This window comes from Cannabis sativa, chromosome 9 (genome assembly GCF_029168945.1).
Source record: "Cannabis sativa cultivar Pink pepper isolate KNU-18-1 chromosome 9, ASM2916894v1, whole genome shotgun sequence".
In the NCBI taxonomy this organism is placed as follows: domain Eukaryota; kingdom Viridiplantae; phylum Streptophyta; class Magnoliopsida; order Rosales; family Cannabaceae; genus Cannabis; species Cannabis sativa.
This window is the reverse complement of record NC_083609.1, coordinates 55,434,155-55,456,218: the sequence shown is the minus strand read 5'-3', so window position 1 is coordinate 55,456,218 and position 22,064 is coordinate 55,434,155. Positions and strand designations below refer to the sequence as shown.

General features: G+C 32.4%; 1 protein-coding gene and 1 long non-coding RNA gene across 2 annotated transcripts; both read right to left on the bottom strand.

Moving 5' to 3' along the window:
* Window positions 1-357: 357 nt before the first annotated feature.
* Window positions 358-4,490, bottom strand: LOC133031511 (uncharacterized). The gene is made up of 7 exons (XM_061105029.1): window positions 4,136-4,490; window positions 2,441-3,304; window positions 2,212-2,343; window positions 1,359-1,505; window positions 1,073-1,264; window positions 660-985; window positions 358-580 (listed from the first exon to the last, which is right to left on the bottom strand). The coding sequence occupies exons 2-7, from the start codon at window positions 3,302-3,304 to the stop codon at window positions 442-444; spliced, it is 1,800 nt and encodes a 599-aa protein (XP_060961012.1). The 5' UTR covers window positions 4,136-4,490; the 3' UTR covers window positions 358-441.
* Window positions 4,491-6,795: 2,305 nt separating this feature from the next.
* On the bottom strand, window positions 6,796-7,497 carry LOC133031024 (uncharacterized). The gene is made up of 2 exons (XR_009684555.1): window positions 7,004-7,497; window positions 6,796-6,870 (listed from the first exon to the last, which is right to left on the bottom strand). It is a non-coding gene; the product is annotated as an uncharacterized LOC133031024 (long non-coding RNA).
* Window positions 7,498-22,064: the final 14,567 nt, after the last annotated feature.

The window sequence follows — 22,064 nt, the reverse complement described above, 5'->3', positions numbered from 1 at the left end:
CAAGAATATGAAAGTTGGGGTACTGTGGAAAAGAAGCCCGTAGGTCGTCCAAGAAAAAGCAACGCCGGAAGAAGACGGAGAACCGTTTCCGTCCGTGATAAAAAGGTTACGTACCACGAAACCGCAGCCGCTGTGGTGCTTCAGGCCACAACAGAGCAACATGCAAAGCCCGCATCTGAGGCGTCTTGTACGTATTCGTTGGGAAATTTGATATATTGTAATGATGCATATTTTGTCATAGTTATTTTTGTTGAGGTTGAATATTTTTCAAATATTTTAATTATTTTTAGGTTTAATAGTTATTTTTGTTGAATAATGTTGATATTTTATATTTGAAACCACGTATAATTATCAAAATTTGAACGAAAAGAAAATCTATATATACATAACTGTAATGTTAATTACACAAAATATACAATGTCCCAATAATTACACATATAATCAGCCGACATTTTGGTAAAATAAATCGACACACCACCGTTGACGAAACATGGCTATCCGGTCTGGCGTCACATCGGTCAATCCACGCTGCATCATGAGATGCTCCACATACTCAATGCAATACACGCCACAATCACCACTAAATGCAAAATAAAATGTAAAGTCAGTCTAACGTAAAACATATTTTAATACTATAGTACTTTTTTATCGCTATGTACCTGGTTGCTGACTTCGGAACTAAGTCGTGAGTGGCTCGAGTCGCGTGCATTTTTGGAAGCACCGTGATGTCACCGTTAGCTAACGCCATGATCTGGTTGTTATGTGGAAATTCCCCGGTTGCAAGGATTAGCGAGGGCAGCAGTTCTGACCAAACCTTCAAGATGGGTTCCATGGCGGTCCAATGACAGACGCTGGAATCACAGTCGTAGACATTAATTTTCCACAGCTCTATGTCGACTTCAACTGTGACCCAGTGTCTTGCCGTGGGAAGGTGCAGAACGAAGTAAATAAACTCGTTACCCCTCCATCTCTCAAAGACTTGGGACTGTAATTACAGAGAACAACGAAACAATTAACAAACCATAATAATCTTCCCAAACAATTAACATTTAAAATCTTACTAAAACAATACCTTATGAAACCCTGTGCAGTAGTCCAGGATATATTCCTCCCATTTAAAGTTTTTCCTCGGACCCTTGTGGCTCGTCCATGCACTGCTGATCATGGCGGTCACGAATGTGGAGAGAATGATACCCTTCTGAGGAAATGTCAGTGGATAGTCGGTGCGTCGCCTCCTCAGCATATGCATTGCTGCATCTATATGCTGCATATAAACGGAAATGTCAGTTACACAAAAAAATATATTAATTGCACATAAAGTTGTAAAGTGAAGTAATATTATAAAATACTTTACTTACGTCATCTGTAAGCCATTCCTTTGGTGTGAGCATTATCCAAAAGAATCCTGGACCGTAATCACCACTTCTCAAATCCCGAAGTCGGTGGTTCGGAATGAGTCCAACACACCACTTTCGGAAAGTGGTTAACAATTTCTCATCCGGTGGCTCCAGATCAAAAGTCGAAGATGGCCTATGTCTCCTCTTCATCTCCGTATAGTCACCGAACCATACGGTGAGGCTTTCTCTTCCTCTTCCGACTCTTAACCACCGCAGTTGTGCCTCTATGGACAGAATCTCACCCTGCGACTCGGTGTCATGTACATGGATAAGAGGTTGTGCCTCGATCGGAGTCGCTGGAGCTCCCTCATAAGGATCGTAATCGTCGGGGAAGACCTCATCCTCTTCTACTGGGGGTGAAGCAGCTGGTGGTGGGGTAGATGGATCTGCTGGGGCCTCCGGTGCTGAAGCTGTCGTTGGCGGACGATTCAACATGGCCAATATGTGTCTGAGCTGCTCCATAATTACGTTCTGACCACCCTTCAGCTCTACATGGCTGGTCTCGTATGCCTTCTTCAGCTCGACATGAGCAGCATACAGACCCTGAGTGTCACCCTCGATCCTATCCAACCGAGCCACTAAATCAGTGTACTCGGCACCCCGAACGCCTGATGAAGATGGTGCACTGGGCTGAGGTTCTGAACCAGTGGCCTGAAAATATATATATCAAAAAAATACGGTAAGCATACGATAATTCCACAATGTAACAAATATCACAAAACAAAAATAATAATAAATAAAGACTTAAAAAAAGTTCCAAAAATTGGTACACGAGTGTCTCTTTCCCGAGTGTACGGGACCCGAGTCTCGGTACCCGACTACCCGCTCGGCCTCTCGTGTCATCCACAACATCATCAACCAGGTTCTCCACACCATCGTAAGAAATTGTCCTCACAAATGCCTCCTCCTCTGTCCGTGGAAGGAGCCCCTTCACCACTTCCAGATTCTGTTTATGGTTTAAAAAATATCAAAATAAAACCATTTAGCATTTATTACAAGCATTTATGTTAAATAATTATTCAGAACATAAGTGAAAATCATACCCGTCTAGAAAATAATGCGCTGACGTCTTTCTTCCCAATATCGCCTTTGCTCGTCCAGCTAAGCATCCTGGGGAACCGAATCCCGTGGTTCGTGCCATACCTCTTGCCAACCTCCAAAATGGCCTCGTACGCCCAATATTGGACTGCAGGTGCGAAGCCATATGCTGTGTATTTGCACTCGTGCTGAACATCCGAACTCAGCTTCTTCTCGTAGTTGGCCTTCTGTTTCACCATGTCTTTCTGAAGCGAGTGCATGAGTCTGGCGAATGAGTGCTTCCCCCAAGGAATCTGGAAGAAGAACTCGAGGTCTTCCACATATCTAAGTATGTGAGGTGTGATCAGCGCGTTGGCCTCGCGGCCCAGAAGCACTGACTCCACAAACAAGCACAAGCCGAGCTTGTACAAGTCTTCCGGGTTCTGGCAGTTTGTGAACTGAAGTTGGAGTGCTTCTGTCTTCACACTATCAGACCGGTTGAAATATTTGTTGATCAATCGGTCTGACCCCGAGCGCGCGACCTGCGCAGCCTTCTCCTCTTCTGTTGGCCCCGAGGAGAAGTCCAAACCCGTAATGAGTGCAAACTCCAGCACCCCGAATCGGACCTCCTTCCGACCAACATAAAACCTCATCCTCAACTCCTCCTGAGCATCCACTTTCATTTTGTGGAGCATCAGCTGGTGAAATAACACCGAGGAGAATGTCAGTGGTACGGCATTCCAGAAGCTCCCGAAACGGCTTTCCTTCGCCGTGTTGTTAAGGTTGAACTCCTCAAACCGAGCTTTAATTTTTGCAAAAATTCCAGTGCCCCTATATGTGACGCGGCCAGTGAAATGCTCGGGTGCTGGAATAATGAGTCTGGGAGCCATCTGAAAAAACAAAAAACAAATCAATATAACTGCCACAAAAATTAAAAAATAGTCGACATAACATCGACATCATGTCGATATTCTGTCGACATTATCAAACAGTAAGTATACAAAAATTTGGTCGACAAACAGTCGACATACTGTCGACATGTTGTCGACATTATCACAGAAACAGTATAAAATAACATTGTGGACAACATACATAACAATAGTCGACAAGATATCGACATAAGGTAGATATCCTATCGATATTATAGACCTCCACTATTATTCCAAATAAGGTCGACATCCTATCGACATACCAATGATATCCTATCGACATACACTAACATATATCAACTACATAACAATAGTCGACAAGATATCGACATAAGGTAGATATCCTATCGATATTATAGACCTCCACTTTTATTCCAAATAAGGTCGACATCCTATCGACATACCAATGATATCCTATCGACATACACTAACATATATCAACTACATAACAATAGTCGACAAGATATCGACATAAGGTAGATATCCTATCAATATTATAGACCTCCACTTTTATTCCAAATAAGGTCGACATCTTATCGACATACCAATGATATCCTATCGACATACACTAACAACACAGACTCAAACACTTTCAATCTTGTCGACATTATATCGATAACCTATTGACAAGTCATCGACAACTTGTTTGAACAATAAAACACTACTGATTAACATGCAGAAAAACAAGCACAAGTTCGTATACACATCCTAAAACAATCTAATCAGAATAACATACATAAATTCCCATCCAATTCTATGAAAATTCTATTTTTTAATAAGAAAAAAACTTACCTTTGACTGTTCGTGGTTTTGGGGACGACCTCTGTTCTGGTTTTCGTGGCTACGACCTCTGAAAATTGGTTGGGTTCCAATGTCGGCCGTGGGTGTGGGTGGGTTGGGTTCCAATGTCGAGAGCAATAGGCAGAGAAAGAGAGACGGGTCCTGCTCGTGGGTTGGGTTCGCCTCGTTTGTTGGGTTCGTGGTGGAGATGGTCGACGGAGATGGGTTTGCTGGTTTGGGGGTTTGGGGTTTACGGGTTCCTGGTTCGTATGGTGAAGAGGGAAAGTCAGAGAGAGAGAGCGAGAGAGGGAAAGTGAGAGAGAGGGAAAGTCGGAGAGAATGAGTGAAATTTAATTTTAGGGGTATTTTAGGAATCTTTTTGAATTAGTGGTATCAATTTGTACAAAAAATAAAAGGGTCCAATTTTTGATATAAGTTGTATTATTAGGGTCAATTAATGAAATTTCCCTTTTAAAAACAAAAAAACATAAATTTTGATTTTTTTTCTTTTTTAAATAAAAAAATATGAATATCATTTATTTTTATTTTTAAACAAATATATAAAAATTATAAAAAAAAAATCAAATAAAAAATACTCATTAACATCTTAAAAAAATTCAAGTAATTTAAAATCACGAAACTCATTATCTTTAACACAAAACCGACAAAGTCATAATAAAATATGAACTAATAATTGTCTAATCTTAAAGAAAACTATTAAAAAAAGTTCTAATTGTTAATAATCTTCACTCATTATCTTCATCGTCGATTTGCTCTCCATAAATGATCAGCAATTTCATCACGGACATTAGCCATTTCACGAAGTTGATCTCTTGAAATGCTAAACTCAACACTATCATTCAAAGTTTCGTGGGTGCTTTGTATAGTAGCATCTTGTACTTCAAGAATGTCTTCATCTCCATCAAAATATACGTTTTTTTCTGCATTTGTCCTTATAAAATTATGAATTCTATAACAGGCAATCACAATGTACTTCTATATTTTTAGATCATAAGAAGGCATTTGCTTTAAAATAGGAAAGCGAGCCTTCAATACGCAAAAGCACCGCTCGATGACATTATTATCAATTTAAACACCAGACATAAGACCAATACAATCCAAACACAACTGGAACATAATTAAGTTACAGATTCCATAGAGAAAAACTAAAGGGACATGTAGAAAATTCAAACTAAAACTAGGGCATAGTAATAGTATTTAAACTCTATTTTATCTAAAGTCATATTTTGTAACATGTTTTAGATATTTTGATCAGATTTTTTACCCATACGGTGATGAGTGGATCCATAAAATTTAATAAATTTCAGCTTTATATTATTCTCTTTTATGTTTCTGGTTGTAGTTATGTGAAATACACAAAGAAGCAAATATGTATAAGATAAAAAGTGAAATATTGCTTAATTACATTAAGGTTAAATAAAAACAAGCACTCACAACTAGAGATAAACTCTATTCCATTTCCATGGATCAGCAAGGGAAAAAAATGACCAGCTGACCTTGATGGAGAAATCATCTGTACACATTTTACAACATAATAATAAACTTAACTAAACAGACTGAGCTACACCTCTGCAATGTTAAAAATTCACCAATCATATGCAAACTCGACAGTGCAAGGCAAGAATATGCATAACATTAACCGACCAAAAGCTACATGAAATGAAAGAAACAATTTAAAACAAGAAAATCAACCAAATATGACAACCAATTCAAACACAAACCAATCACTTAAAAGCAAAAGCTATTCTTCCCCGGTACATTTTCCAATCAAACAGATCACATTAGCATGTTTCACACAATGAAGTTTCAAAGTAAGGAAGTCAAACTTCACCTCCTAAAATAATTCAACCACAAATAGAGTATTGATCCTGAGTCAGAGATTAAAATTAATAGCTTATTAAGCTAACAATGAACATACACACCCATATAAAAAAAAACAGATGAAGAGGGCATCGACAAAGCTTTGTTCTAGTATTAGTGCTTTAGTGTTGAAGTTCAGTCAGATGGGTATAACTTATTTGTCCCAATAGCCATTGCATAAGCAGGTTAGATAGATACCTTCTAAACATCTTAACACAATTCATTGATAATAATACTTCTCAAACAATTATTGCACTCAAACTCATCAAATTCTTGGCAAGAATTTTTATGGAAAAAGAGACAAGGGTGAGAGTAAACGAGAAGAAACAATGACCAACATCAGCTTCTCTTAATTAATAGTTTTTTTTTCTCTTAATTAATAGTTAATAAACCAATTATACTTCAAATTTGTTGTGTTGACTTAAAAGCTCACTTATAGAGACCCTTTTTTGAAATTTTCCTTCCTACTACTCAAATGTCTTTTAAATTCATGTTCAGCAAGCATAATAATGCAAGATTTTTTTTATGTCCAGAACCAAAAATGGCAGTAGCAATAAAGTACTACACAAAACCAAAATTAAATTAAACAATGACAAAAATCACTCACATACTCAAAACACACTAATTTTTTCTAAAATTAAGCTACAAAATCTTAGATATTAAACCCAAAACCAATTTGGAAGATTAAATCTAAAAACCTAATAAAAGCTAAGAACAAATTTTTTCAAATAAAAACCCTAAAATCAAAAAAAATAAAATATATATATATAAGAGAAATCATACCTTCAATAGCAAAAAATCTTTCTCTTTAAGAAACCACTCTCATTGTCATGCTCTTCTCATTTTTTTTTTTTTCATTTTCAAATCTGAAAATGAAGGAATAAGAAAAAAAAAATATGAGAAATAGGGAGAAAGAGAGGCGTATATATAGAGAGAGGAACAAAGAGATCTATATATAAATAGAGAGAGATAAAAGAAAGAAAAAAAAAAGAGATGTACCTGGAATAGGTGAAGCCATGGAAGACTCATTGAGGAGATGGAAGACTAACGAGAGAGAGAGAGAGAGAGAGAGAGAGAGAGAGAGAGAGAGAGAGAGAGAGAGAGAGAGAGAGAGAGAGAGAGAGAGAGAGATAAGCAAAAGTGTACTGAAAAAGTGTTTTTAAAAATTTTTAAAATCATCAAAAATTTATTTTTAAAATTTACTTCTTTTTAATTTTAAATTTTAAAAACAAAAAAGTAAAATAGTTTACCGAACATAATTTCTGTTTGTATTTATAAATTTTTTATTAAAAAAACAAAAACCATTTTTAAAATGGTTACCGAACGGGGCCAGTAATTCATTATTATAATAAAATTCTCACAATTTAGTTTATTAAATTTATAACTAAAAGTGTTCAATAAAACAAAAAAATAAGAAAAATGCTATGGATTTTCAAGAAAAGCGTGCATATATAAGAAGCAAAAGTAGTTAGACCTCGGTCATTACAAAACATGTGTTTTTGGGATAGAGGAAATCGGAATACAATCGAATCTCTGGTGGATAAACGCTCACTTAGCCACATTATGGACGATAAAATTACAGTTCCTACTAATTTTTTAAAAAAATACAACTAACAAAATAAAGAGACGATCTAATATAAAATGAGACATAGTTCTCAATCTCCCATTCGGAGACCTCCCTATTGAGAGCATTGATAACTACCCTTGAATCACTCTCAACAATAATAAATTTTAAACCATGATGCTTCGCAACATCCAAAGCAAGACAACAAGCCGCCGCTACATACTATTTTTTTGTTTTTTTGTTTTACTTTTTTTTTTTAAATGGAAACTTCATTCAATGTTGATCAAAGGGCAAACTCCTACAAGTCTAGTGGATAAACCGCAATCTCACTAAGAGATAAAAACTGTCGGCCAACCACATCGATTCGAAAGGAGCATTAAGCTCAAAGCTCACACAGGAGCATAAAGAGGGGCAAACACCCCAAAAAAAAGCCACTAAGGACATAAGGTGCACCACACCCAAACAACTCAAACAAACTAAAAAACTCAAGAAAAAAACAAACAACAAAGATAGAACAACCTAATCAACCATCCTCCTAACGCACAAGGAGGCAAAATGCAAGCCCAAGACAGAAAGACTGAGGCCTCAAAGCACTGCCAACTTCTGACGAGAAACAACCACGCTCGACCTCCTATAATGGTTTTGAATGGTGAAGGTGATGGAACAAGGAAAGCACATCCCTTTCCCTTTGAGGTAAACCCCAATCCCCCTTCTACATCTACAAGACTCTGAAAACTCATGACGAGCCATTGCGCACCGAAGTAAGGACACCTGAAAAGTAACCCAAGGAAGTAACCCGAGAACTGAGAAAAAAGGAGGAGCAGCACCCCACCAAGGCCAAAGCACATACCTAAAAAAGAACATCGCACAATGCCAACCCCAAAAACGAGAGAAAGATGGCCACTAAAAGCCCACTGTTGTCGCTAGCTCATAGCCCAAAAAGTCGATTCCATTTGTAATCCCTAGCCAAGGACGACAGGCATCTCACGAGAGATGCCCAACCATCAAGAACAGGGACCACTCGCCTGAAAAACCAGGGACGACGGAACTGTTGGGTTTTATGCCCTAAATAAAACTCTTTACAATCTGATTAGTTATCAATATAAGAAATTTGAAGTGATTTATGTTTGCATGAATTTTACATGCTAATGGTTTAATATGTTTATTACTTTTATACACAAAATCAGTTAAATCCAGATCATATGTTTATTCACAATTACAGTATCGTCAACACAGTGGAATGTGATTGTGATCATATGAATCAAAAGACTTAGTCCCTGTTTCATCAGTGTTATTGGATTTACACTAATGTGATAATCAGCGATGATGTGTACTTACACTTGGAGTAAGTGTTATGTTCTTTCCAAGACATTAGTAAAGTATACTAGTTTCGAATGTATGGAGTATACATTGGACTGGACCGATATTGCAACTAAGTTAAGATATTACAAACTTACCGTTATATATATCTTTCCAAGTCAATATCAGTAGTTGATCTTAAGATTAAAAGAATCTAAATCCTGATATGCTTAGGCTCAACTCAGGAGTGCTATTCATGTTCTTTGATTTATTAGTTAAGCCTACTTTTAGGTCAGGGTGATACGTATATTTTGGGAACATGATAGTATGATTGAGTGGGAGTGCTGAACATAAATATGGAATCTATAGCTTCTACTGGTGTATAGAAGTCAAGTGATGATTCCCTTCGAGCTTAGCAAATAGAAGTAAATGGATGAGCTCTTGTTTAACTAACTAATTATTAGATCAGTAAACACCATTTACAGGTAGCTAAGTGTTTTAAGGGGCAAAATACATTGAGGGGTGAGAACGGTATAATTATCCCATCTCGATGTAGATCATCTATATAGAGGATCTTCAAATCACAATAAGAATATAACAATGGTTAAATGAGATAGCATATTGATATCGTGGAACATATAATATGCTCTATATAAGTCTGAGAGTGCAATTCTAAGTTCTAAGAGTGGATTCAACGAAGAATTAATAAGTAGGAATTTACTTGGTAAATTTGGTTCACTTATTGGAAGCTCAGCATATAGATCCATGGTCTCCATTCTAGTTGAGAACATTCCGCTTGTAAGACTCATTAATTGATTCGTGATTGATCAATTATAATTCTAAAGCTAGACTATGTCTAATTTATGAATTTTCACTAAGCAGGGGTGAAATTGTAAAGAAAAGAGATTCTAGGTTTATTTATTTATTAATGGACTTTATATGTCTAGTTAATAAATTAAATTAAATGACAATATTATTTAATAATCTATTTTAGTTATTAAATAATTAGTTTTGGCATTTAAATGGTTAGAATTAGAAAATTGGCGTTTTTGAGAAAATAGAAATAAAATTTGATAAAACTGCAAAATCAAGTGGGGCCCATAAACTACACCATGGCCGGCCACTTGTTTGACTTTTTTAAATTAATATTTTCATTATTTTAATGCTAAATAATTCCTAACCTAAACCTAGTAGTTGCCTATAAATAGAAAGTGATGGCTCAGTCAAAACACAAGTTTTCAATAACATCTTCTGACAGAAATTTCTCTCTTCAGAAAAACTGAGCCTTCCCTATTTTCTATACCTTGGCCGAAATCCCTCTCTCTCTTTTCTCTTCCTAAATTTTGAACCCTAGTGAAAGAGTAAGTGCCCACACACAGCAAGCAGTAACTCAATCATAGATTGGAAGACTGCGAAGGATCAAACTTAATGAAGAAGGACATTCGGGCTCAGATCTTGATTATACTCTGCGACAGAAAGGATACAAGGGTTAGAGATCTGAGTGAAAGGAGACATTAATTCTGCTGCATCAATGTAAGGTTTTCTTAACTTTATATGTGTTTATTTCATCGTTTTAGAAAGTTCATATTTAGGGTGTTAAACAACATACTTGTGAGTAGATCTAAGATCCTGGTAAAATAAATTCTAAAAACTGGCCTCAGAGCCATGGTAATTGATTTGCTTGCAAGAAATTTGGACTTTAAAACGATTATTTGTTATTTGGATGGTTTCATGTTGTATTGAGTGTTATATGATGATTGATTGATGTTTGTGAATTTTCGTGAAAAATAATTAAAATTTTGTTTCTGAAATTATTTTTATTGGATAGTATGAAAAAAATTAAGCAAGTTACTTTTTTACAGAACTCAATTTCGATTTAATTTGAATTAGTTATGATTTTTTGAAGATTCGAAAAAAGATAGGGATGCTGAACATCACCCACGCCCGCGGACAGCTTGAATTCAGACAAGCAGCGACCGAGCGTGCTGTCTGAATTCCCCCATGCGCGCGCGGAACCTTGTCTGCAACCCCCCTACGCGCGCGAGAATGATGCCAGCTCCCCTGTCCGCCGAGTTTTCTCGGCTATTCCCTCAGTGAGCGCGCGCGGACGGTATGCAACGCATACCGTCCGTACAGCTCACAATTTTTTCATTTTTCTTCGTTTTTTCATGCTTTTTCATGGATTTAAGTTCCGATTTTTTGTATAGTTTTGTATTTATATATTTACTATTCCTAATTCAATTCTAATTATCATAATTAATTTATTTAATATTTTTTTTATTTTAATTAATGATATTAGTGTAATTTGAATTTGAAATTAGTAAATATCTATCTTTTTGCTTAATTATCTATCTTATTTTTAAATTTGATTATATCTTTTTTTTTTTTTAAATTTAAGGTCGGATATTAAATTTTTTTAAATTAATTTTTTTTAAAATATTTTGACCTTATTTAAATTTAAAATAAGATAACTATAATCATGTAATTTTAAATAGATGTAAGATATTTTGCTAACTTTTAAATTTTGTTATTTTATTTATTTAAATTAAATTTAAAATCTGAAAAAGATATTTCATTTATTATTTTTTTATTTTTTATTTAATTTTTATTTATAAAATAACATTTAATTTTTAAAAGTAGTTAGCAAATTTTGAAATAATATTTAGGTTAGTTGTAACCTATTTTTTCAAAATTGTAGGTTTAATTTTAAATTTTTTTAAAAAATAATTTCAAAATTAAATTAATTTTATTTTATTTTTATTTTTCGAAAAATAAATTAATATTATTATTTTTCAAAATTAAATATTTATTTTATTTATTTAATTAATTTAATTATTTTCGAAATTTATTTATTTAAAATTAAATAAATCCTACTTCCAACTATCCAGCTAACCTTATTGCAGGAGTGTGTGGTTTTAGCTTGTGTGTAAGTTTTCAAAACATATTATTACTTGATTGCAAATAGCCACGGTTAACTTGTTGACAGATCCAATGATCTGATTTTAACTCATAGCTCCCTTGGTCAAGTTAATAATTTGTAACAGGTAAATTTTACAATCTTCTTTCATCTGTGTATGACCTAGCAACATGACAGGATCCATCCAAGTGTGTACCTGTGTGAGCCTATGTGTTTATTTTATTATATAGATGCATATAGGTTGTTGCTAAATAAAATATCACACCATGATAGATTTTATTTAGGTCCATTTAGTTATTGGACCTATTCAATTAATAACAGTTATTTATTTTAAGGTTAAATTCCTCACTTTTGGGCCTTGTGTGAGAGTTGGGAGCCATAGAAGTGGGTACGACATACTGAACCCAGCACCCCCTCACATGAATTACCCCAATTGTGAAGGCCCATTTGCCTGATTTGAATAACTGTATTAGGTTAATTATATTAGTTTGACCTAATAAAATTGAATTAGCAACATAATTAACTTTTAAAATATATGAAATTTATTTTTATTTTAATATTTTAAAGTTAATTTTAAGAAAAACACCTTTAGTTTTAGATATTATTTCTAGACAAACTATTTGTATTTTTCTTGTATTTAATTAAATAAAGAATTTTAACTAACTAGATTCTTTTTGGAGCTTATTTAATATTCCTATTTAAGTTATAAATTAATTATATCAACTGATTTTTAATATCTAACTTAAATTTGAATATTTTAAATTAAGTTGAGGAATCCTAGGCATTAGTTATTAAAGATTCTTAAGATATTTTTTAAGTTAATTTTAAACTTAAAATGGAATATTCTTTAAATTAAGTGGTTATAACTTAATTTTGATATTTAATTAAATTTAAATTTAAATTATTTAAGTTCTAGATTTTTTTCTACACAACTTAAATTAGATATTTTTTCAAATTTTTGTTGAAAAGATACTTAGTCAAATAAGATATTTTCTAGATAGTTATTTCTAGACTACTTATTATTTCTAATATTTAAATAAGAAAATTTTATACGTTGTGAAATTAATTATTTAAATAATTAATTTTGGTACAATTTTATTTAAGTATATTTTTCCTAGTATTAAACTAGAAATTAATAGTTAAGCCTTCTCTACACTTAATTATTTATTTCTTGAATTTAATACATTTAATTAAATTGAAAAATGTAAATATCTAAGTTAATTTTCATCATGATACTTAAATATTTATTTTTCATGACACTTAATTAAATAGAAAATTATTTTTAGGTTGAAATAAATAATTTTTCAAAATATATTTTTTATTCTTTATTTTATTAATCAATTTCGAAAATTGCATTTTAATTATGCAATATTTTTGAATTTTCTTGAAAATAAATTGAGTTGTAAATTAATTATTTATTTTAATTAATTCTTGGACCAACTTGAATCAATTTTTTTTTTCATATATTGATTAATTTAAAATAAAAGTAATTTAATATATATATTATTATTATTAGAAATTGAATTAATTAGTCAAAGAAATATCTAGATAGGTGATATTTTTGCCTGAAGTATTTTTTCTAAGTTTTATTATTTTCGAAAATTTGTATAGTTTTATACTTTATTTTTCGAATACAATAAATATATTCTCAAGGAAATTTTTAAGTTGCTAATTAATTTAAATTAATACAACTTAAATTAATTTTCTTAATATTTATATTTAAGATTACTACTAAGATGGAAATAATTAATTTTATTTCAATCACCATCTAAGTATAATTTTATAAATATTATATTAAATTCTTATTTTTGAATTTTTAATTCTAAATTTCGAATTTAATGAATATATTTATTAGAATAATAAAGAAAATACATTTTAAAGAATGAGCTTTATTATTATTAAGATATTCGATCTCCATTGTTAGTTTTACATCGCGTTTGTTTTAGTGAGTAATCCTCCCTAATGGAGGAACGTTCATTAGCAATTTCGCACCGTTTAATCTCGAAAGATAAGTAGTTTGTAAGTGTTTTATATGGTATAGATCCCCTAATGGTGGCGACCATATTTGACTTGCAAATTGCGAAACAATGGTAGTAGCTCATAAGATAGAATAGCCTTGACTCTCGCCTAAACGGGACAACGCTGGATTCCAATCTTGATCGAATAAAAGGTTGCTAGAATGTTTAACATTTTAGATGAGATGACAACTCTATTCAGTAGATGGTAACTTTGACTCTCGCCTAAACGGGACACTGATATCAGTTTATTGAAAAACCTTAGAAATTATTTAGGATTGAATTTTTTTTAAGTATTTTCTCATATCATTCCTACTTGCTATGTGCTTATAATTTCTAAATTGATTTTGTGTTAAACCATTATTGATTGATTTCTATTATTTTGTAGTATCCTGTATTATCATAATGAATCCCATGTTATCACTGTTGACTGAAAATAAGCTAAATGGATCTAACTTTCCTAAATGGAATGAGAACATTAATATTGCTCTCATAGGAGAAAGTGCCTTGTTTGTTTTAACTGAGCCGTCACCTGAAGTGCCTGGGGACAATGCATCCAAAGCTATGAAAGAAAAGTATGAGCATTGGCAGAAAGCAAATGACAAAGCTCTATACTTTATGCTTTCTAGCATGGTTGACACCCTCAAAACTCGGTTTTCTAAAACCGAGAAGGCTGCTGAAGTTACGACGAAGTTAAATGAGCTATTCGGTAAGGCATCACTTCAGTCACGCTTTGACGCGACTAAGAAGTACATTAATGCACAGATGGAACCTCATCAAAAATGTGTGTGACCATGTTCTCCTCATGGTAAGTTATTTCCAAGAAGCCCAGGATCATGGTGCTGAAATAGAGAGTGCTACTCAAGTAAGCCTTATCTTGAATAGCCTGACTCCAGCATTTCTACCATACACATCAAATTATGTCATGAATAAGAAGGAAATAGACTTTCATGAGTTAGTCAATGACCTTCAAACTTATGAAAATTTGATTGGAGGACCCAAGAAGAAAGGGAGTAAACCTCACAATCCTGGGAATGGTAATGGGACGATGAAACCTGAAGCAAATGTTGCCTCTGCTTCGAAACCCAAATCGAAGAAGAAGTGGAAGAACACCAAGAAGCGTGCAAAAGCCATGAAAAACAAAAAAGGATGTTGCTTCTGGTGATGCTACACTTAAAGGAAAGTGTTTCTACTGCAATGAGAAAGGTCATTGGAAACCCCAATGTCCTAAACTTCTTGCAAAGAAACAAGGTATTTCTATTTATAAACTTTAAAAGTTTTAGTGAATTATTATCCAATTGGATTTATGATTCTGGACTAACTTTGTTTATTTGTTTTCTTCTTCTTATAGGCCAAGCTACTTGAACTCAGATGAGTTGGATCGGAAAGCTGGACCAAGGGTGAAATCGTCCAGATGAAGATGAAGCTCTTCAATTTATTTTTGAATTAATTGTTTTAGTTTAAAGACAATTTGGATTTCAAATTTTAGTTAGGGATATTTATCCCTGTTTTTCTCATATTGTTGCAATACATTTTTATTATTAATAAAGTTTATTTTAATTTTCGAATTCAACCAATTGTAATTTATGAGATTGAGCTTCATTTATTTTATCTTCATCAATTATTACCACATTATATTTATATGTTTGTATGTGTAAGTGTTTTATTATTGATGCAAATTCTATAATATTTACAACTCTTCATAGAGTTATATTAAATAAACACTAGAAACTATTTCTATGTTTACTAGTAATTGTTAATTCTAATACAATTATTAAGAATTTGTTTAATAAAAAGATCTTTTGATCTGATAGGGGTGGAAAAAAGTTAAGAAAACTATGCAGTTCAACGATCTTTTATATCTAATGAACTCTTTATAGTATTCAACTCCAAATAAACTCTATCACACTTAGAGAATAATTTTTTTTGCAACCTTTAGGGGTGGATCATAATCTCTATATACTTAGGGGTGAGTTTATCCACAATACCCTATATGTATATACTTAGGGGTGGATTCTATTCCACAATTCCCTATGTAACACATATCTTCTTTAAACATGAAAGTAATATAATGAGTTAGCTATTATCAATATAAATGCTTGATCTTGATTGTATGTTTCATTTCGTTTTACTGTTGTAAGTAAAAGTTTGATACCTATAAAAGTTCTTTGATAAAGTTTCACACTACCTTATTTGAGTGGGAGAATTTTAAAATTCTATACCCATCTTCATTAGGTTGATACTTGTGATAGGTACTTAAGAACTTTACTGAAAAGCAAATCTAACCATACACATGGATAGGTATAACTTATCAGAATTATGAGAATAAGATAGAGAACTCTAGTTCAGTCTATTCGAATGACTTGAACCTAGAATTCTTAATCCTCATAAAATTGTACGGTATCTTAATTTTGATTACTTTATCTCTGGCATGTATTTTTTGTTGGATATTATTTTACCAGGATCTTAGATCTACTCACAAGTATGTTTATTAACATCCTAAATATGAACTTTCTAAAACGATAAATTAAACACATATAAAGTTTAAGAAACCTTACATTGGGTGCAGCGGAATATAATGACTCCTTCCGTTCAGATATCTAGCCCTTGATTCCTTTCTGTAGCAGAGCATTATCAATATCTGAACCTGGATCTCTTTCTCTGAATCTTTGATGCTGAATCTCCTTTGCTGATGATCTTTCTTCACGATCTTCCTCACTATGATTGAGGTATCACTTGATGTGTGTGGGCACTACTCTCACACTAAGATTTTCGAAATTGAAGAGGGAAGGAGAAAGAGAAGGGTCAGCCAAAGATAGGGAGAGAGAAGGCTCAGTTTTTTCTGAATCAGAAGTGTAGAAATTTAAGTGTAGAAATTTAGTGTAATTTTCCTGAAGCCTTCACTATCTATTTATAGCATTCCACTAGGGTTAGGTTTGAATTATTTGGCATTAAAATAATGAAAATATCAGTTTAAATTTCCTACAAAAGTGGCAGGCCCTATACTAGTGGATTTGGGCCTCACTTTTTGCAATTTTGCAGTTTTACCTTTTCTGCATCTGATTTTCTCAAAAATGCCAATTTTCTAATTCAACCATTTAAATGCCAATTCTAACTATTTAATAACTATAAATAATTATTAAATAATATTGTCATTTATCATATTTATTAATTGAACCATACAAAGTATCATAATTAACAAATATGCCCCTATAAACTCTTTCTTTACAATTTCGCCCTTACTTAGTGAAAAATTCACAAATAGACATAGTCTAAATTGAGAATTATAATTGATTAATCAAAACCAATTACATGAGTCTTATCTCAACTAGTGGGGGGACCATGGGTCTATATAACCGAGCTTCCAATAAGTAGATCAAGAATTTAGCACTAAAATTCACTAACTTATTAATTCTTCGTTGAATCCACGCATAGAACTTAGAATTGCACTCTCAGTATATAGAATGCTCTATATGTTCCACCATATAGACACATCATTAGTTATCCATTGTTATAATCCTAATTTGATCAATGATCCTCTATATGAATGATCTACACTGTAAAGGGATTAAATTACCGTTACACCCTACAATGTATTTATTCCTTAAAACACTTGACCCCGTATAAATGATATTTCAGCTTATGTGAAATGAGTACTCCACCATTTATGTTCGTTTGGTCAAGCTCGAAGGAGATCATCCTTTGCTTACTATTCGCCAGATAGAAGCTATAGATTCCATGTTTATGATAGCGCTCCCACTCAATTGCACTACCGTGTTCCCAAAATGTACGTATCACCCTAACCTAAAAGTAGGCTTAACTAACAAATCAAAGAACACGAATAGCCTCTCGAGATTGAGCCTAATCATATCAGGATTAAGATCATTTGATCTAGGATCAACTAGGCGATATTGACTTGAATAGATATTACGGTAAGTTTAATAAATCTAAGTCAAAGTTCAATATCGGTCCCTTCCGATGCATACTCCATGCATCCAACCTGAGCTTTACTTTAACCAATGCTCTGGAAAGAACATAGCACTTCTCCAAATGCAAGTAAACTCTTGTTGTAGATTATCATATCAGTAAAATCCTGTGTCTGATAAATCTAGGAAACTTTATTCACATAGTCATGTTTACTTTCCAATGTGTTGACGGCACAATAAATAGGATCAAGAATGTGAAAAGGGTTTCAGATGAATTTATACATTATGTACATATAATCATGAAATAAATCATGTGAACCATGCAACATTAAATGTTATTTCTGATCTATATTAATAAGCAAATCTGATTATATTGAAATGAGTTTTATTTAGGGCATAAAACCCAACAAACTCCCACTTGCACTAATATAAAACAAAAAGTGCGTTTCAAATAATCTCAACACCTTGATATGCAAATCAAGTGTAGTAGTAGTAAACTCCTCGTAATAGGATCTTGAAAGGTTGAATTAACCACAACCTTTTCTCCACTATTACTCTTCCTTAATCACAAAATCATTGAAAATGTGAAATTCCTCTCTATATGTTTACTCTCTTGGGATACTGGATTCTATATCTTTAGCAACTACTTTTGGTTAATCGGGAAATTAACACTAGTAGTTTAAGGCAATTTGGAATGATGCCAAAAATGTATAGAACTTTCCTTAGACTGAATAAGTACCTTTCCTGCAAACTTAACATTCAGTCCCTCTCTGGTAAACCTAAAGACTTCAGATAGGTTTTTACACTTCTCCAAAATCACTATTCCACCCCCAGAGTAACCACCATCTTATCAGAAAGATTTACTAGCACATAGGCAAATTTCGAAATCTGATATGGTGTAGTCTAAGAGTCTTAAACACACCCTTATAGACTAACATATAGTTCCTCTTCTTAATCTTAGGATTTACTTGATTGTCTTCCAATGTTCTTCTCCTGGATTAATCTGATACCTACTCATTACTCCCACTCAATAGTAGGTGTCTGGTCTAAGGCATGCAAAAGCATATCTAAGACCTCTCACTGTTGATATAAGAAATTCTTTCATGGCTTTATCTTTTCTGGAATAGTTAAGTCTTTTCCTTAGATAAATAAAATCTATATCTAAGAAGTTGTGAAGCTTCTATAGATTGCCATTAGAAATAAAATGCTTCAGCATCTTACGAAAGTAAGTTGCTTGCATTAGAGTAAGTAATTACCAGGTATACCACAAGCCATAGGTTTAGATAAACTCAAACCTATAATACTAGGAACAGGAAGTTTGTTAAGTCCATAGAATAGACTTATTAACTAAAATTTCCTTTTATGTCCTTGTAATAGAAAACTTTAGGTTACTCCATGTGAATGGATTAAACCATAGTTCTATTGGCTTTCTTCTTAGTTTCTTATCTTGACAATCTATTACTTGTTTAAACTCACAATGGATTTTAATCACTAGTGTCTCCCAAGTCATAAGAAGGTGAGTTCCTAGAAACTCTCCCACTACGACAAGGTACTGTGAATTATGTCGAAGAAAACTAAATGATATTAACCTCTTTGGTTGTGACAAGACAATAGAGGCAGTGGGATCATCATATGTTATATAAGATGATAGAACACTTTTGGAATCAAGAAAAATATCTCCTTTATTTGCTACTTGTTTTCAGACTTAGTCATTATCTTAGAAAAGTAGTATTTGTTTGAACAAACACTTTCTTATCTATTGACAATGGGATGGTCCACCCCTAATCACTTAGAATAGCTAAGAAACCATGGTTAACAGGTCTAGCTTTTCTTAAGATTTTGATTAGGTCATCCATGAATCTAGTAATGATTTACATTAAGTATACAACCATTACATCATTCTGAAATTGTATTACCATAGAAGGAATTAGGCAACGACTAGTAACTAATCATCAACATGCAACTCGAAATTTCTGGGGAGGTAAGTTTGGATATAATTCAAAAATCAATTTAATGATCTTTGAACTGCATATCTACTAACTATTTCTCCACCCCTATCAGTTCGCAAGATCTTTAACCACTTACCTTAATGGTTTTAACCATTGCTAGAAATTAATGAAATTTTTCAAACATTTCAAATTTCTTTGCTAAAAGGTAAAATCTAGAGTTATCGTTTTAAGAATACAACGAAAAACTCATATCCACCCCTGAGTGTACATCCATCTGCGAATGAGATGAACTACTTTCAGTGGATATAGGCATATTAACTCTTTGCAGAGATTGATCTTGTCAAATCCACTATGAACAAGATACAAATGCCATAGATTAAAAAAAATGGTAGTGTCTATTGATGACATAGGTTTAGTTACATGAAAGAGTTCTTAGAATACTTCAAGTGGATCCTGGTCACAGAATACCTAACTCATATTCCATACAGTTTTAATCCATTAATAGAAGATGGATATTAAACACTTGAGAAAGTGTAACTGTATTGTATTCTGGAATTAGAAATATAAGAAAATTTCTATTTGGAATCTAAAATTAAAGTCAAAGACTTAAATTTATACCAAATATTATGAGTAATTCTTTCTTGGACCACCACTACTAATACAAACTCTAAGTCAGATTTGCCCATACAAGTAGGAGATTTCTAAGATTGAGGATTTATATCAATTGGGAATACAATTTCGGGATTATAATCATATGCGTCATTTAATTTCTTAAGAGAAAATATAGAATGACATGAAATGATTACATACCATTCATCCAATGATATGTTATAAAGCTAATTCGAAATGAATAAGCTAAGAGGAATTAGGATAATTTCGTTTATAAATAAGAATCCAACGATGCTTCGATTAGCGAAAGACAAAGTAATCTTATTTATGTAATCTTCTTGTTTCATATCGTAAAAATACTAGTCTTAGGTGTCATCAATTGATGAACAGCTAGATGTCGCATATACAATATTTATCTTTCGAGATCTAACACTATTATGTATGTCTAATGGTGAAAATCCACTAGGGATTTATCTCATTAGATAAACAAACATGTTGGACCAACAATGAAGATTCGAAATTAAACTACAACTTAATAACAGAAAATAACATGGTTCAATATAAATTCATACACAATTCAGAAATTATAAACATATAGCAAGTAGGAATGACTAGTGAAAATACTAAAACATACAATCCTATATAATTTCCAAGGTTTTCAACAAACTGATACAGTGTCCCGGTAGGCGAGAGTCAAAGCATCATTTATTGAATAGAGTTGTCAGCTCATCTAAAATAGAAACCATTCTAGCAACCTTTTATTCGATCAAAATAAGAATCCAACGTTGTCCCGGTAGGCGAGAGTCAAGGTTATTCTCATTTTATGAGCTTCCACCATTGTTTCATGTTTCATAAATTTATCTCTAAGTAGTCACCGTAGGGGAGAGTCTAATAGAGACGAAAACTTACAAAACACTTATCAAATGAAATCTTACGGTGTTAAATGCGTTCAACGAATAACCATCCATAGGGGGACGAAGTCTAGCGTCTCGAGGTTATATTGAAAACATTTAACTTTTGTAAGACCAACAATGGAGATCGAATATCTTAATAATAATCAAGCTCATTATTTAAAGTGAGTTGTATTTTCTTTGATTCTCTTTATTTAATTTATTTATTTTAAATATATATTTATTTAAAATTTCCAATTTAGAATGAAAAATTCTAAATATAAATTTTACTTAGATGAATTATTTCCATCTTAGTAATAATTTCCAATAAATATTTAGAAAAATATTCAATTTAAGTTGTTACAAAATTAATATAAATTAATTTACAACTCAAATTTAATTTTCTATAAATATATATTGCATTTCGAAAAATTAAAGTATTTAAGAATACAATTTTAGAAAATGCATGTTAAAATAAAAAATTAATCCTGGAAAAATTATTCTAATTTAATGTTGGCCCAAAATTAATTAATAAAATTAATTTACAACAAAAAATATAATTTTCCTATTTAATTAAATATATAAGTAAAATTTCAAATATTTAAGTATGATGATGAAAATCAACTTAAATATTAATTTTCTATTTAATTAAATACACTAGAAAAATACTTCAAGCAAAAATATCATCTATCTAGATTTTCCTTTGACTAATTAATTCAATTTCTAATAATATACTTTAATTCAATTTATTTTAAATTAATCAATAAATGAAAAAATCATTGATTTAAGTTGATCCAAGAATTAATTAAAATAAATAATTAATTTACAACTTAATCTATTTTTCAAGATAAAATTCGAAATTCTAGCATTTAAGAAATGCAATTTCGAAAA

Excerpts from the sequence above, each read along its gene's own strand:
- LOC133031511 (XM_061105029.1), bottom strand. The coding sequence starts at position 3,304 with ATGGCTCCCAGACTCATTATTCCAGCACCCGAGCATTTCACTGGCCGC. Across the intron at positions 2,344-2,440 it reads GCGCATTATTTTCTAGACGG|AATCTGGAAGTGGTGAAGGG; the intron begins GTATGATTTTCA and ends AACCATAAACAG. Across the intron at positions 1,265-1,358 it reads AGGAATGGCTTACAGATGAC|CATATAGATGCAGCAATGCA; the intron begins GTAAGTAAAGTA and ends GTTTATATGCAG.